This window comes from Anguilla rostrata, chromosome 1 (genome assembly GCF_018555375.3).
Source record: "Anguilla rostrata isolate EN2019 chromosome 1, ASM1855537v3, whole genome shotgun sequence".
Lineage (NCBI taxonomy): Eukaryota > Metazoa > Chordata > Actinopteri > Anguilliformes > Anguillidae > Anguilla > Anguilla rostrata.
The window spans coordinates 59,224,032-59,242,166 of record NC_057933.1 but is presented as its reverse complement, the minus strand read 5'-3'; the positions used below and the strand labels follow the sequence as shown (position 1 = coordinate 59,242,166).

The 18,135-nt window shown below is 40.1% G+C and overlaps 2 protein-coding genes across 3 annotated transcripts; one reads left to right on the top strand and one right to left on the bottom strand.

Annotated features, from left to right (window-relative positions):
- On the top strand, positions 1-8,049 carry LOC135260395 (lanosterol 14-alpha demethylase). The gene is made up of 10 exons (XM_064345612.1): positions 1-493; positions 673-771; positions 1,562-1,738; positions 2,164-2,290; positions 2,761-2,935; positions 3,306-3,425; positions 4,128-4,323; positions 4,492-4,587; positions 5,085-5,253; positions 6,577-8,049. The coding sequence occupies exons 1-10, from the start codon at positions 326-328 to the stop codon at positions 6,753-6,755; spliced, it is 1,506 nt and encodes a 501-aa protein (XP_064201682.1). The 5' UTR covers positions 1-325; the 3' UTR covers positions 6,756-8,049.
- Positions 8,050-8,382: 333 nt separating this feature from the next.
- On the bottom strand, positions 8,383-15,522 carry cmtm8b (CKLF-like MARVEL transmembrane domain containing 8b). 2 transcript variants are annotated; one of them, XM_064345630.1, is made up of 4 exons: positions 15,083-15,522; positions 10,399-10,572; positions 9,628-9,730; positions 8,383-9,188 (listed from the first exon to the last, which is right to left on the bottom strand). In XM_064345630.1, the coding sequence occupies exons 1-4, from the start codon at positions 15,218-15,220 to the stop codon at positions 9,133-9,135; spliced, it is 471 nt and encodes a 156-aa protein (XP_064201700.1). In that variant the 5' UTR covers positions 15,221-15,522; the 3' UTR covers positions 8,383-9,132. The 2 variants fall into 2 exon arrangements, with proteins under 2 accessions (XP_064201700.1, XP_064201692.1); XM_064345622.1 differs by having other exon boundaries at positions 9,628-9,747; positions 15,083-15,519.
- Positions 15,523-18,135: the final 2,613 nt, after the last annotated feature.

Genomic DNA, 18,135 nt, shown 5'->3' with positions numbered 1-18,135 from the left:
AGATCATTATAGGGAAGACGCACATCGAGTAGCTACCGGGCACACGTCTACTGACTTATTTCTGTTCAAGTACAATGCTTTCTTTTATCGAGTATTAGCCAGAAAAAGGGCTGAATTTGCCGCATATATAGATTGTGTATTATTAAATGCATGAATGCATTTTTAAATCCTGCGTTGGACGGGATTTTGAACAGATTTTATTGTAGCACGACGAAATCAAACAGGATTGTCCATCGTTATATTCCATTTTAGCAAAAACGGATTGGTTGAGAACCTTTAATAAACCTTTCATTAGAAAGTAACTGTTTTATTAACAGCCACGAAAATGACGATACGGATATTTGAAGTTGGCAGCTCTCTGATAGAGAATACGATGGAGAAGATGGGTGACAATTTGACATCAATGATTCTGGTTACGACTGCGTCCATCTTGACTTTGGGATACTTTTCCAAACATATCTACAAACAGCTGCAATCTCCTGACAAAACATCGGTGAGTTGCTCGTTCTTTTCTGCACGTATTTAACTTTTATTCCTCAAGACCCAAACCAATCCTTTTATAAATTTAAGGCCGTTAATCGTTATGTGAACTACCTATTTTTCACCAATTCAGCGTTTATCTAATACGAAGCAATTGCTGGGATTGTCATTTTTTATGCTATTTTCCAACAGAAATATCCTCCTCACATTCCCTCCAGTATTCCTTTTCTTGGTCACGCCATAGCCTTTGGGAAAAGCCCGATCGAGTTTCTCGAAAGTGCCTACGAAAAGGTAAGACAGAAAGACACGAGAAGATTCGCGAATGGTGAGGTCACTCAGAATGTCAATTCTGTTTGTCTTTTAATATGTTGGTATACTTGGCACAGCCTGTATTGTGTGATGTGAACGGGATATTAAGAACACGTTAGTATACACGCATTCTGGATATTTACTCCATAGCATACCCCGAACTGCCTCATTATCCATTGTGTATTCTTATATCCAGTTTAGTGCAATGAATGAAAGAGAGTGGTAAGCTATGTATATATATACCATAATGTACTTTTTTCTTATTATTATTCTTTTCTTTTTCTTTTTTAAAATTTTTACAATGTAGTCATCTTGCAGACACTTTTAGCCAAAATAACTTTTAAAAAGCGCAATTAAGGTTAACCAACAACGCGAGACCTAGCGATCAGAAAAGTTGCAATAAAACCTGTCTCAAGACCTGCAAAATAAGAGAAAAGGTAGTTTCAGAAGGACTGTTCCACCTTCAGGCAATAAGGGCAGAGCCAGAAATATAGAAAAGAAAAAAAAAGTTGTTCCCCAATATTATTATATTATAGTATCGTTGAAAAACATTGGCAAAGATTGAGATAGATAAATGTACCTGTTTGGAATGATCATTTATATTTCAGCTGTCACATACAGGTTGAATTAAAGTGGGGGTTTTTTTTTCAACAAAATTTGTCGGTGAACTTGTAACATGATGGAAAATTATTAGATTGCTGAAAATCAGCATAGAATTTTGAAACCTGACACTACACAGTTTAAGACGGTTTGTCTTGTGTTCTGTTTCCAGTATGGGCCTGTGTTCAGCTTCACCATGGTGGGGAAGACCTTCACGTACCTCCTGGGAAGCGATGCAGCCACGTTGATGTTCAACAGTAAAAACGAGGACCTGAACGCTGAAGATGTGTACTCTCGACTGACGACACCAGTCTTTGGGAAAGGAGTGGCGTACGACGTGCCTAACCCTGTAAGAGAGGGCCCCCGCGCTTTGTGAATATAGGCACTGGCATTGTATCCGAGTGAATGTTCTTGGATCTGTCTGTGTGAATGGAGCTATAGGTCCAGATTTTGATCTGTTGCTCTGTTTTTACCAAGCAGCGTTCAGATTTAGCAGTTGTATCTTAAGGTATATTTGACTTGGGTCTGGTTCACCTCTGTGGCCAGTGGCTCCTCCTGTTATTAGTCTGCATTTTCTGTGTCTTGTAGTACCAACCAAGTAATGTTCATGAAGTCTGGTTGAAAATGAACGCTATATCCTTAGTTGATCTTTTTTCTGTTATGTTCTCTTATGAAACTGGATGACAAATGTTAAAAAAGTAATAAACTTAACAGAGTACTGTTGTTATGTGCATATAAATGCATCATTATGCCCTGATTTAACTTGTTTTGCAGATATTTCTGGAGCAGAAGAAAATGCTGAAAACAGGATTGAATATCGCCCATTTCAAACAGCATGTGATGATAATTGAGGAGGAGACAAGGGACTACTTCACGCGCTGGGGGGACAGTGGAGAAAAGAGTATGCTAAATTACAGAAATACTTTACTGTATTTGGCCTTTTAATTTATTTACTGAAGTTAATTCATACTTAAAAAATTGTAGTTTGCTTCATGTTTAGATGACTTGTTGATTGGGGGCTTTCTTTTCCCCTCTGTTAGACTGAATATAAACTAGCTGTTGGGTCCAATTCTGCTGGCTCCTGTGATTTAGTCAGTTAAGCTAAGTTACTTCTATACCTGTATTTTTCTGACTTGTGTCTAGCACACAGCATGAGATTGCTCTTAGGTTAAACTTTATTGACCCTGTGGGGTAATTTGGCAGCCACCAGGGGACCTACTCCAGTTCTGAGGCCAGTGCCCTGGTCAAGGGCAACAGCAGGAGTACAGCTAACCCTAACATGCATGTATTTTTGTCTGCTCTCTAGGCATTGATTCAGGCTGTCGTTCCTGTTTGGATAGCGGGCCTCTGACACTGTGCATTTTCTCACAGATCTGTTTGAGGCCCTGTCGGAGCTGATCATCCTGACTGCCAGCCGCTGCCTCCACGGGAAGGAGATCCGCAGCATGCTGGACGAGAAGGTCGCCCAGCTCTACGCGGACCTGGACGGGGGCTTCAGCCACGCGGCCTGGCTCCTCCCCGGCTGGCTGCCCCTCCCCAGCTTCAGGTAAGTCAGAGCCCTGGAGGGTACTCTGTTTTATTTATGTTCATGCCCTGGTCTAATGTACAGAGAACCTAAGCATGCAATATTCAGCACTTCTAGGGTCATAATTTCACCTACTGTCAGCAGAGTGTCTAGAAATATATCAAGCCTGGTATGGAATGCCACAAGGGTCTTTACTCTACTTACATACAGTGGCTCCCATTTGACATACTGTATTGTCAGTTTATATTTGTGGACATTCACTCGCTCTGTGCAGGTCATGAGCCTTCATTTATCATTCAACAGCCTTGTCTTAGCTGTTTGCAGTGTGTAGTGAGTAAATGCATCTGAGCGGCCTAACATCTAAGCTCTCTTATTTCTTTGTCTCTTGCAGACGAAGGGACAGAGCACATGTGGAGATCAAGAACATCTTCTACAAGGTGATCCAGCGGCGTCGGGAATCAGGGGAGAAAGAGGATGACATGCTTCAGACCCTTATGGATTCCACCTACAAGTAAGACTGTACAGTTGTGAAGTCAGGCCCGAGTCATAGCACAGGACATAATAAGCATTTTGCCCATAGCACATAAAGTAACGGCACAGATGTACCCACAGCTAATAGTCACTCCTCTACTTTACTGAAGTACTTGACCATCTTTAAACTAGAAGCAGAAATGGATGCTCATTTCATTAGCTTTGCAGCTTTGCCCTACTAGAGTTTTTAGAGAAAGCTGATTTAGCTGTGGGTAATCTCCTTAGCACGATTTAAATATTCTTTTCCTCCAGTACTAAATATCTTCTGCATGTTTTTCTGCTCCAAGAAGTATTGCACAACAGCCGTGTGAAAAAACAACTGAACTGTGATAAGAAAGTTACATTGTTCCAAAAACAATACAGCAAAGCTTGGTTCTGCTTTGGTTAGAACACTATATGATTCATCCATTTGTGAAGCCTAAAGCAGTATGTAGATATTTATATTCATTAAACCCAAAAACTGAACTCTCGCAGATGGCCATATTTCACGGCTGAAGTACTTCAGTTGGATGGGCATGATCCTCACACCTGCAGCAAAACGATGTCTGTGTACCAAACTTGACCTAATTAGCTGCATTCACAGTGCACAGTTGTACGATTTAATTAGGTAGTCGAAGCCAAAAATAGTTGAATGCGGCTTCCAAGCCCAGGCACGGGCTCAGCTCTCTCCTGCCCCCTGCAGGAATGGCAAGCCGCTGACAGACAGCGAGATTGCTGGGATGCTGATTGGTTTGCTCCTGGCGGGGCAGCACACCTCCTCCACCACCAGCTCCTGGATGGGCTTCTTCCTGTCCCGCAACAAGGCGCTGCAGGACCGCTGCTACGCCGAGCAGAAGGCCGTGTGCGGAGAGGACCTGCCCCCGCTGGAGTACGACCAGGTCGGTTCCACCGTGCCCTCCTGCACAGCCCTGTGTGATGCCCCGCTGGCTGGCTGCCAGGGCCCTCGGTGATCAAAGCCACTGTCGTACTGGCTGCATTATTATTATGTGAGGCTGCAGTGTGTTGACACTGCCATCCCTTTTAATGGTGTTTTTCTCCTCTGGAAGCTGAAGGATCTGACTTTGCTGGATCGCTGTCTGAAAGAGACCCTGAGACTTCGTCCCCCCATCATGACAATGATGAGAATGGCCAGATCTCCTCAGGTATAGATTCACCAGCACAGCTGCTTTTCCCATAGTCACCACTAGGTGGAAACTTTCACCTTTTTTTAATTCACCGTAGCCTCGACACAGAGATGGTGGAACTCAGGACTGTAAATATTAGTATTTTGTTTTTATTTGTTGTTTTTTTGCATCCAAGACAAGAAAACAAGGAAACAAGAATATTTTTTATTAAATGAGAAAAGAATTCCGGTGCTGGAGAATTGAAACCAGGGATACTTGCAGCATAAATAAGTGGGGGAAAGAAAGCAGTATTTGTTTGACAAATAATTGGCTGTGAGTGATTATATCAAATGTTGTTTCAACTGTTATTATCAGCAAGGGTTTTGATCCATTTTTGAGGTGTCAGACATGATCAGTGTCCAACAGTTCAGTTTGGTTTTTGGCGGGGGTATTATATTATTTTTGGAATATTAACACTTGGGGGCCATGGCATAGTGAACGAATGCCAATACAGTAACGCGCATCTCTTTTTCCAGACAATTGCTGGGTATAGCATCCCAAGCGGACACCAAGTGTGCGTGTCCCCCACGGTCAACCACCGCCTGTCAGACACGTGGATACAGAGACTGGACTTCGACCCCGACCGCTACCTAGACGAGAACCCGGCGGCAGGGGAGAAATTTGCCTACGTGCCCTTCGGAGCGGGTGAGTGTGGAGGAGGCAGGGCCGGTTTCAAAGCACGGCCCTCACTCAACCACTTCTGCAGGATGGCCGTGTGTGCGTGCGCTGGTTTTGTCTCCAGCCCCCGCTCTTAATTACTTAATTAAAATGTATTTTCATTCTGCACTTACGGGAATGATAAAGCTGTCTCACAGTATATTGAGGAAATATGTCACTATAATGTGGTTTGGGACACCAGTTAATTTAGGGCAGTTTTCTCACCTGCAATTCATTTAATTCTCTGCGAGAGGTTAATGTCGCCTTTCTGTCAGTCAATTATCACATTGCCCCTCCCCAGCAATCTACATAAATTACTCTTTAATTAGCAGAGACAATGACTGACAGCAGCTTTCCCACGCTGTCACATGCTGCATTCCACGCGTGTTTATTTGTTCTTTCTTTTTTCTATGCAATGGGGAGCTCACATTAAGAAGTCCAATTGCACTGCCTGCACAGAATGGTTAAATAAGACTAATAGCAATAATATAGTTTGCAGTGGCTTAAGCTTATAAGAAAAGAAAGGGTATTTGGAATGATTTTATGTGCCTCTGTGCCTAAACTCTGGGGGTCAGTACAGTCAGTAAGTGTCAGTGCCTTTTTTCACATCCTAGTAATTTGTAATCATCTAGTTTAGAACCTTCTGCTAAAGCACTCATTAGAAGTGCCATGGAGCAGTTTTCTGCTTGGACAGTTCTTGATTTTCTTTTTACTTCTTTTGATCTTTTTGCCTCCTACACAAATTTGTCTACTTTTGGGGAAATTGCTAGCAGAAGTATCACTCACATGTGCCACAACATGAGATTTGCATGTTGTTAAATAAACTGCATTTGGTATCAAGCCTTGTGTGCTTTCAGAATGTACTAACTTGCAATATCCTAGATAAATGCAGTTACACTGCTGAAATCGACCTCAAAGTTCAATATGCATTGTGTGATGCTATCCATAACTGAGTTGTGTGATTTATGGCACCAAAGTACAGCGTCATCAAGATTGCTAATATGAAAATCAGAATTGATTGCACAATTAACTGCATAATTAGCCAAGTGATTGTGACAATCCCCGTGCCTTTGATAAACTGTTGTCCCAAGCTGTAGACGGTTAATACCTTGACCTAATTAGGAAATTAAGCCAGAACAATTGCGTGTAACAAAGACCAGCATACTAATTTGTCCTCCAGGATGATGACACCCTTGTTTTAAAAAAATAAAATAAAAAAAAACATAGATAAAATGGAGATCAATGGAGCCACAATAACTTCTTTCTGACCTTTAATTTTGCACAGTGTAATTATTTTTCTGCATCCTCCAGGTCGCCATCGTTGTATCGGTGAGAATTTTGCCTACGTTCAGATCAAGACCATCTGGTCCACTATGCTTCGTCTGTATGAGTTTGACCTAGTCGATGGCTACTTCCCCACCGTCAATTATACCACAATGATCCACACACCCACCAACCCTATCATCAGATACAAGAGTCGGCAGCACTGAGAGTCTGTGACCGGAGGTGAGGAGGGGATGATCTGCTGTGCTTTTCAGGTGTAACCCAGTACAGCTTGCTCTGTGAAACCTGCCATTTTCTGAGTTCCTGCTCGGACACTCTTCATCGTGAGATCAAGCACGTCCTCTGGAGAGCTCAATATGCATAAACCACGTTGTCTGTGATGCATTCTAATGACTATGCATGGACAACACAAAGATTCCTCTATGTGACATTCTTGTTCTTCTCAATAATTGCTTTAGAGATTTTGTCACATAAGCATTCATATTTTGCGCTTTTCCAAATTCAGGGTACGTCGGCAAATTGGATAGGTTTGAAGCCTCTCTTTATTCATACTAGAGCTCTCTGTCCCTTCTTCACCTTGTATTTCTCCTCTTTGCTTTCTTTGGCTTCATAAGTGGCTCAAATGCTTTGCCTCCAACTAGTGTGTAGGCTGCCTTCACTTCTCTATCCAGAAGGCCTGACACCGTAATTTCCATTCTGTGGATAACCCGAGTTTACTTTGTGTAAGCGTATCATGTGGAGAGTACCAACTAGCGATGTCACAAGATACAAGATGGAGTGAAGAAAGTCAGTGATCAATATTTAATTTCTTGAATACTGGAGCTCCTGTTTTTCCAGGTTCCTTTTAGGAGACTTTGTGCTAATTAGCCAATTCTGAACAATGTTTTATTGAGTAGCTGTCGGAAAAAGAATGTTTAATGTGGGCATCTGTAGATGCATATTATAGCCTTGTGGGCATTTCCAATCAGTAAAATGTACTGTACTAGCCTCATGGCTCAATTTTAAAAGGATGGATTTTTGCTGTTGCTGGCAGACCACTTTGAATGTTAAAAAAAGGCATAAGCAGTGTCCACTTCCAAGACAAGTAGGTTATTTAGCTGATGCTACCCAGGCGTTCTCCATTTGACCTTATCACTTCATACAGACAAATAGCATGAGGTTTTAGGAATACCCTGGAATGCTTTAGAATATATATTTTTCTTCAGTGAGGAAATTGAGTATTTCAAAATTATTTTTTAAAAATACATAAAAATGAAAATACTTGAATTGAATTTTGATGTAATTCCCCACTCATCTATACAGGCTTCTGTAAAGAGAGCTGTAGCTCAAGGATGTCCATCTATGGCACATTTATGTTCCCTGTGTAGGTTGTATCCCTGTATTGCTGTTGATTGCCTTGACTTGGTTACACTAAATAGTATAAATATACTTTTATTTTGTCATTACTAAAGAACGCTGTTATACCTATCCTGATTAATAAATACAACAATGTTGACCGGATGTACCTGTACATCATCTTTTTGTCAGAAGCTGGCAAGACGAAACTCCACTGTACCCTGTACCTGTGTGTATAACTGGATGTGTGTTACGCTCATCTTTTGCTTTCATGAGTTTTCCAATCAGCACATCTTTTGTTTGAAAAGGTGCGCGGAACAGAGCAGCCAGTGCAAGTTGCTAACCGCATCTTCATAAAGCGCCCACTCTCTCCACATAGAAGACCTGCTGCAGTGGTTATAATACAGTTTAAAACAGTAAAACAAGCAGCGCACTGCCTTAAAGATCTGTGAAGAGAGCCCCCACAAAATGTGTCCATATATCAAAATATATCTTAAATTGTTTACTTTAATACTTTTAATTTCAAAATATAAAATTTAAGCAGGGCTGCCCTTTAACCAATCCAATGAGTAAAAAAAGAGAATCTTCTTCAATCTTCTTGTGCCATCTTCAAAGCACAACTTTAAGTACAAAATAAAATTAATTCACTTCTTACATTCATTTTTACATTACATGTGGATAACAAAAAAAATGCAAACAATAGTGTTGATGATAATACAGTACACTGGGAATATGTGTAATGTGCTACACATGCATTTTCAACACATTTAGTTTTTCTTACTCAGTTATAAGGGATTCCAGTACAATGCTAGTTAATTAATAAACTTTCATATTGTATACTTTATTGGTGTATGAATAAATAAATAACATAGTGTAATTTAATCCTACAGTCCAGCTACAGAAATTACAGGTCATTTAAAATATGTCCTTCAATGACACATTTACCACTGTCTATTAGCAATGAATTAGCAATGAAAAACAAAAAAAAATATTTTCAAATAGTCAGTCCTGCACATCCTGAAATAGGCTTCCCAGCCAGTGTCTCTGGATTCCTACAAACAATACGATTGTCAATAGTCATGGGAGGGACTCTGTCCTGGCCCACGTAGCACTTCCAGCTCTTTGTCTTTCGCAAAAAGTGCAACAATCTCTGAACTCTGTCCTCTTTCTTCATATTTTTAACAATCAACGGCATCAGTTTCCTTTTCCTTTCACTCTTATTGACCTTCTTCCTGTGATCGCCAGGATTTAAAACTGAAGTACGCATTTCCCAGGTAGCACAGCGCTACCAAGAAGGCAAAGAACTGGAAGAGAGAAACAGAAACATTCAGTTACACACAAGGAAACTGCTTTTCTGCACAAATGGGCATAACATGATGAGTAAATATCCACTTAAATTCCTTCGATACCGATTCAATTAAGGTCTGACATACATTTACTGTGCTGCTGGATTTTTTTTTGATAAATGTCATAACCTTGGAAAGGGTCACTTCTTTTTCAGTTAAAATCAATTCTAAAAAATAACTGCAAATACGTTCCTGAATTGATAAACTAAAATTGAATTGACCCATCCAGCTGAAAATTGAAACGGATTTGATCATTTATTGCTGTAACTAGTACACTGCTTCCAGTCAAAAGGCTTTCGCTGCAATTAAGGGGAAGATTTGCCAATAAAGTGAAATGTCAGCAGAGGGTGAACTGTGGATCAGACTTGGATCATTTATCCGAAAAATGGGGCCTTACCGTGGAGGCTGCCCAGCTGTTGAAGTCGTGTTGTCCCTTGACGGCTCGGCTGATGGAAGCAGCATCCACTGCAGCAGCCGTCAGGTAGAGCACGGCTGCACTGCTATTGAAGCACAGGCCCTGGCAGTCAACAGGCACAGAAGCCAGCCTATTACAGTCGACGTTTAACATTTGACATGAATGCTTAAAAACAGAAGATATGAGGGCAGGTACAGGACATAAATGCTGAAGACAAGCCCACTGCCAGGAGCACAAGGCTAGAATACAAGTGATGGAAATACTTTGGGAAAATGCCACCAAACAGCTTTGACGTTCAGTGAAAAATGTTCTTGTACTAGTGCTTTAATGATGTTGCATCTTCACCTGCTGGTATGTTTGGCAGGTCTGACACTATCGCTCATATTAATCAGGTGAATACACTTACATTTCTGCTATACTGTAACTATGCCTGAAGACATAAATCCCCAGCCATTCCATGCAGAAAGGCATCTTGCTTCATGTTATTTATTCATTTTTGTCCATTAATCAGTGGCTGTTGCTTCCTCTGTAATGTGAAATGCATCACTTTGACAGATTGTTCCAGGATGGAAGACAGATGTCAGTAAAATTAGTATGCTGTTCATTCTGATAGCTTTGACCATATTAGAAATGGATTTTTTCCCCTTTAAGCAAATGCCACCACTTTTTTCCATGGAATGCAGACACAAGTGTACAGTTATTGTTAAAGGTCATGTTGTGTCAGAGGCACTGTAGAGAGCAGAGGGCACTTACCACTGTTGTCCAGGGTACTTGGGGGATTCTGGTGTAGGCCATGGTCAAGTAAATGATGAGGAAGAATACTGTCAGGACCCAGTAGAACACTGCTACAAACATGACCCACCCGAATGCAGATACGCGGAAATACTCAGTTCCACCGATCAGCGTCCACACCAGCAGGCCGAAGATCTGAGGGAGACAAGACAGTTTGCCTCAGGGGAAGTCGAGCCTTTATCTGCATGATGACAACTTGGAAAAACAGCATATTGTAGAATGATGCGTATTTAAATTAATTTGACATTCCAATACATTTGAATTCAGTTGTGTTCAAGCCCAAAGACATTTTGTTTGGTTTTGAAATCCATACATTTACTTTGAAATAATAACAAAAAAAAACAAAAACAAAATGTCTGTAACACTTATTTGGCCTGATTGGTTCTCAGTAAATAAAGCAAGTGGTTAAAATAATTGGTGTTTTAACATAATATGAAAAGAATGCATATATTTGTTTTCCCTTGTTGCTGGCTCATATGATGCCTCCCTTCCTGTTGTGCGGGAAATACTTTTAAATTGGATTTTATATCGCAGGATAAACGCTATCTGTGATTATTCTCAGAGCGGATTTGAGACTGAAGCACACCAGCTATGGAAGGAAGAGCAACAATGGAGATGGGGTGGGGTGGGGGGTGGGGGGTCCGTCCTCTGAAATTGTTTTTAATCAGCTTCCTGTTGCTTCAAACACAACAAGCACAGAATCCTTCACCCATTTCCACCTACAGTAAAACTGACACTGACTGCATGGAGAGGACCATTCAGATTCACTGCAGAGGTTTATTTGAAACCTGAGGAAATTCCAAAAAATAAGAGGGGGGAATACAGTACACAGAGAAGATTCCATGAGGAACACTCTGGGAGGGTGAGAGGGGGCAGAACAGAACAGGAGAACTGCTGAACTACAGTAGACAAGATGGAGGCCAATAAAATCTAAATACAAGAATGCAGGTGTAAAAAATGACTATCAGTTTGGCACAGCTATAGCCAATGCTTAAAATGCCTGTATCAGCAAAATCCCTAGACTGTACTGTATAGAATATATAAACACAGTAAACTGACTTGCAAGGTAAACATTTTAAGAGACAAATCCTTCAACATATATCTCATCACTACATTTACAGTGCCGTGAATAAGTACTTGCCCTCTTCCTGATTTACTCTATAACTGCATATTTGTCATGCTGAATAGTTTCAGATCATTACACAAATGATCTGAAATAAGGGAAACTGAATAAACAAAAAACACATTATTTTATTATTGAATTTATTATAGTTAAGCAGCTATATCATCAGACAACTCTTAAGGATAATGTCCGGTTATGTAGGCCTATCCAAGAGCTGAAACTGAAGTGTAATTGGGTTATGCAGCAAGACCATTATCCAAAACACAAGTCCACATCTGAATGGCTGAAAAGAAACAAAATTCATGTTTTGGAGTGGCCTAGTCAAATTCTTGACTTGAACCCAATATAGATGCTGTGGCAGTACCTGAAACAAGCAGTTCATGCTAAAAAAAACTACCAATTTGTCAGAATTAAAGGAAAGAAGAGTGAGATAATATTCCTCGACAGCAATGTGAAAGACTGATATCAAATTATTGGAAACATTTGGTTGCAGTTATTGCTGTTAAAGGTGGTGCAATCACAATTAACCCCAAGTTTAAGAGGGCAATTACTTTTCACATGGGTGATATGGGTGTTTGATAACTTTTTTTCATTAAGTAAATGAAATACTAATTTTAAAAATGTGTTTTGTGTTTACTCAAGTTGCCTTTATCTTATAGGCTATTGCATTTTGTCTAAAGATCTGATTCAGTGTGCTAAAAATGCAATAATAGAGGAAATCAGGAAGGGGTGAAATACTTTTTCACGCCACTACATAGTGACATCTAAAAGGAGGAGGAAGTCTCAAATGATGAACTACAGGGTCCAGCCCACTGACTACAAAGCAAAGAAAAGGAAATTGTGGTGGGCTTGGCCAAACCTTGAGGAAACAGCTTATCAAAACCACACAAGAAGTTCTATGGCCGGAAGCAAAAAATCACATTTATTTTGGTTGTTTTCCCTCATAGATATACACAGAGCAATTCTGCATACCATATTAAACAAACCGTTCTAAAACATAGCTAGTGACACAGGCTTGTCACTGGCTATGAATATCTGCATAAACCACTATGGCATAATTCAGATATGTCATGGAATTATGTCCAATTACATCACATTATGAACGATAAATATACCTTAATAGTTGGCAGATGCCTCATAAATAAAGCAACAATTGCCCTATAAGGACACAAAAACCCTACAATTTAGGAAGGTAGGCAGTGTCTTTTGAAAATCGCATCAATAGCAGATGTACAGTGGCATGCACAATGCTAAGCATTGGCTGGTGTGACGTACAGTAAAGCACACCACCATTGGACTCTAGAGCAGTGGAAATGCGTTCTCTGGAGTGATGAATCACAGTTCACTAGCTGGCAGTCTGACTGACTAATCTGGGTTTGGCGGAAAGTGTAGTGCCAACTGTACTGGCCCAAATAGTGCCCACTGTAAAGTTTGGTGGAGGAGGAATAAAGGTCTGGGGCAATTTTTCATGGTTTGGGCTGGGCCCCCTAGTTCCAGTGAAGGGAAATCTTAACACTGTGGCATACAATAACATTCTAGAGAGTTATGTTCTTCCAACTTTGTGGTAGCAGTTTGGAGAAGGCCCTTTCCTGTTTCAGCATGACAATACACCCATGCATAAAGCAAGGTCTATAAAGAAATGGTTTGCTGAGTTTGATGGGGAAGAACTTGACAGGCCTGCACAGAGCCCTGACCTCTACCCCATCAAACACCTTTGGGATTAATTGGAATGCCGACTGCGAGCCAGACCTCATGCCCAATATCAGTGCCCAACCTCACTAATGCTCTTGTGGCTAAATGGGAACCAAATCCCCACAGCCATGTTCCAAAAACTACTGGAAAGCCTTCCCAGTAGATTGCAGGCAGTTACTACAGCAAAGGGAGGTCCAACTGCATATTAATGCCTATGGTTTTGGAATGAGATGTTCAACAAGTACATATGGGTGTCATGTTCAGGTGTCCACATACTTTTGGAAATGTAGTGTATGTACACTACAAACCGATAAAAATAGTGTTCCTGTAAGCCAGACGTGTCTGCTTCACAACCCTGTTCCCTCACAGGTGCAAATCTGACAACATAAAAAGGAAACAGGAAAAAACCTCTTAGCGAGCAGGCTATTTTTCCTAACCTAACACTGGTGCTAGTCAAATGATCCAGTTTGCCAGACCAGTTCCGTTTCATATTAGCATGTCACCCAGATAAACAACAGGAAACAACTGCAAGGTAATTCCATTAAACATGGATACTAGGGAAAAAAACATCAAATGACTCAGGTTTTCAACTTAAATGACTGACAGACTAGTCTGTACTAATCAGACTCAGAAGACTACTCTGAAGAAGTCAGTCTATTACATCTGAAGTATCCTTAAATTTATCTCATGGTTTGTTGAACTGGTGACAACTGGGTCTTCCCTTGTGTACGCATTTGTACAATAAGAACATCTGTTACAACCGTTTGAAAAAGACAGACTTAAGATAAAGATCCAAGGAATTTCTCCGTAATCTGGATCAATTCGTCCAGTATTACAGTAAATCCACACTACTCCAAGGAAGTACAAAGATAAAGAAACCTTTTATAATTGCTTATCGTTTTTTGGTCAGCCCTCATACTTAACTCTTTTCTGGGATCAAATGTTCACTGTTTTTAAGGGTCTCAATCGCACGTTATTTGCACGGTCTCCCTTACATTCAACAGATTTTTAGAGCAGAGGTCACAGTGGTATCGACAGGAAAAGATTGGAAAATGATCTAACATTTTACAATTTATGGTAGTTTCACTGCCGTACTGGAAGTGAAATGACCTGTTCCACTAATAGCAAAACACAACTTTTAAACTTACATTTCTAGCGAGAAACAAGTATAAAATTTCCACTTTCAGTGTGCTTTCAAAGTTAAGTGTTTGTAATGTGCGCAGTAAGATTAACTGAAAAATCTCTACGTGCTGTCGTCTTTTATGGTTATATGTGTGCTCTTACAAATAAATAGCTATATCTGTACTCCTACATATCGTACATCATATGTACGTCGCACTCTATTAGCGTTCCACTCCTCACGGAGCCAAAATTCAACAATGGTCCTTTATACTTTTCAAATTCCAGAGATGGCGCAAACGAAAAGAGGGGCGCCCGTCTATAAATACTCCACGGACTATCAACCTGCCCAAAGGGAGCTAAAGCTAACCTAAAACGATATTTGAGCGATAACCAAATACATTTTTTTTTTAATGTAGATTGTCTTTTAAATAAGAAGGGGGGTTAATAACAGCTTTTTACTGAGACTAATTTTTACCTCGCAATGTAATGCGGCTACAACGTTTAATTGTCCTTTTTTCATTTTTATGTTCTACGCTATTTTCTTTGCGTGTTGTTATTAACCACAAACAGCAAGCAAGCCCATCCAACTTTATAACTTTACTATGTTCAGGGCTCTTGCATGCGACGGATGTCTGCGTTTTTCTTTCCAACGGGCTACTTTCTGTTCCATATTGTAACGGTTGAGCTAAAACTGAAATTAACACTTACTATTTCTGCAATGATGAGGAATCCCGGTACGGTGCGAATAAAATGTTTGTCATAGGCAAGTGTTGAAGTGGAGAAGTTGTCCGAATGTGGGCTGCTGTGGCTTGTAATCACCGTGCGTGACCGAGTGCTCTCCTCCATCTTCTTTGAGTGAGCCGATTCTTTATTCAGAAGTTTAAAATTTAAATGAATAAATAAACAACACAGGCACTACCTTCAATGTTGACGTAATTGTAGGCTCAACAAGTCATCATTAAGTCTAATAAAATAAAGGCAGATAATTGTCGTTAAGAATAATTTTCAAATATGCATCAGCGTTTTGTTTAAAGTTAACAGCTATCGCTCTTAGCAAAGTCTCGGTGACATGTCCAATGCACTGCGAGACTCCAAATAGAATTCCTGATGGCTTCCTTCTACGTGGGGATGTGGGAACGAAATGAAATTCACAAGTCATCTTTTTACGGATACGCACGTGGTGTCCTGAAGGAGCGCCCTGGGGGCAGTACAGACCGCGGCAAACAGGTGACAGGCGCTTTCGTTCCCGTTATTTTTAGTCATGGCCTAAGTACTGTATGCAATTTACGCACTGTTTCTCAAAAATGCAAGACACAGTATACTGTAATTTAGGTGCTTCGTCCACAAGGTTAAGATTCTACACCATAATTAGTTAACGTCCTCCTGCTACAGTAACTGTAGGACCACTGAAATTAAGATTGGATCATGATGGTCAATTACGGTCAGGGAATAAATAAATACATTTTCTTGATTTGAATTCATATGTTTAATCTATTAGGCTATATATGCCTATCATATTCAGTATTTTTGCCTTCTTTGTTTCAGTGTCTCGCGATTTGTGTCCATTTCCTGGCGCGTTGTCCTGCCAACACTGCTCTGCTTAAGCAATCAGTGCCACAGAATTACATGGAAAACGTGTTCCTGATCGCTGGGGGGTTCGTGTAAATCGTCAATCTCATTTTAACGATTGCTTTGAAATGTTCTGACTAAACTCCACAATCTTAATCATAGTCTTCAATACGAAAAAACTTCAAAATGGGAAATTTTGTGTGACTTAGATAAAATACGTCAATGGCAGTGGAACGCTAATAATACACTGGATTTGATAATACATGACATCAGCAAGATAAGCCGTCTAAAATACTTTTTAAAAACACAGATGACAATTGTTCACTCCATTTTCCATACGCACAATGTTATTGTTTATATACCTTCATGAGATGCACTTCATAATTATATTTTAGATGACAGCTGACCTTACCCAGAGTGACTTTTGGCTTTTTCATACACATCCATACATAGACTTGGATATTTATGTAAGCCATAAAAGGTTAGTGATTGGCCATGCAGGGTATGAAGGCAGTGCTCTTCTGCTGCTCAAACCTGTGTGAAAGCCTGTTGCCTAACTTCTTTGACCCTCTGCTATACCAACAAAAGCTTTCAGTTAGTTCTTTCCAAAGAGTTGTTAGTTCCTTCATGCTTGTAAATCTTTAAAAGCAGTCTTTTATCAGACCCTCGGGGACACAAAAAGACACTGATGCTGAAAGGAACAGTGTTAAACATGAAACAGTAAAACAGTATCTTTGTGTGGTTTCTACACAAACATTCAAAACAATGGCATCAAAGCAGCCTTTGTGGAAGGTGTGATTTTAGCATGGACTTATCTGGTTGGTATTTCAGGACATACAGGCCCCTATGAAGGACATGTGGTCACCTTGCCCTGAAAGACCATGTTGAAACATTTGAAAGCTGTACAGAGAAATAGGCCAGGCCAGACATAATGAAAAACTGAAATAAAACCATAACCTGGAATAAGAAGTAAGCGGCAATTAAGTATTAATGAGTATCGTAAGATATGGAGCCCTGGCAGAGATTTTCAAATTACTGATTCATTTACTTTTAAATGCTGCAGGATAAAAAAAGGAATGGATATGCGTGTGTACTTTGCTTTTCACTTCTGTTCTGAATTTCTTTACTGAAAGGCTGTACATAATTTGGTGTGCTTTAGCAGCTTTACAGTTTGGTACATGGGTATGTCGGAAAACCATCAGGTTATTAAACCATTTAACTGTTGGCTGTCTGCCAAAATGTTCAATTCTTTTAGCCTCATGTCTCCAAAAACATTTAGTGTGAATCTTTCATGAATGTAGTGACAGATTAAGGGATGTTTTGCTGTTACTGCCACAGGGCAACATCACTAACATATTGTATACTCACCATTCACAATACGATCCCTGTGCTACCTGAGCCATCAAATTGTCATTCACACAGAAAAAATCTCTGATAAAACAAATATTCATGCCTGGAGTCAGAGCTCTGGGATTACTTTTATCGAGACTTTCTTGTATGAAAATGCAACTACACGTATTTCACAATAAATATAAGGAGCAAGGACACCAAACAATAACGCTGAAAATTTCCTTTTTTAACTGCATACATCTAGACTTTTTGGGATATGGGATATGGTTTTTCTCATCCAGTTGGTCATGGCCTCAGAATGTTTGGGAACTGGAAGTGTTGAGGCTTTACTGTGGTGTACGGCATTTATGGAGAAGTGTGGTACATCAGCACGTTGTATGGTGTGGTAGCTGTTCACAATTAATTGGCAACTGTTTCTGCACAATTTATTTTGTGCATGACTTAGACAGCACACTGTATTCACTAAGCAGGCATTCTTATCCAGGACAACTTAGAAAATATGAGAAACAGTAAATGTATTCCCCTGATTAATATGAACATAAGTGTCAGACCTCACTAACAACATTCTCAGACTGGGTAATAAAGGTGCAATGTCACAAAAGCACCAGTGCAAGTTAACTTTGCTAACCAAGAACCATAGCATAAACTGGAAATAATTAAAGATTACATCCAGACTAGACTTTCTAATTATTTATATTTCAGCCTTCCCCTTAGCAAATGTTCTCCCATTTATCCGTAAATTTAGTGTAATCCTTTGTGCTATTATATAGAGCGAGCACCATAATGTTTGGGACAAAGACATATTTTGCACATTCTCAGCTTTTTAAAATCTATCTATCAAC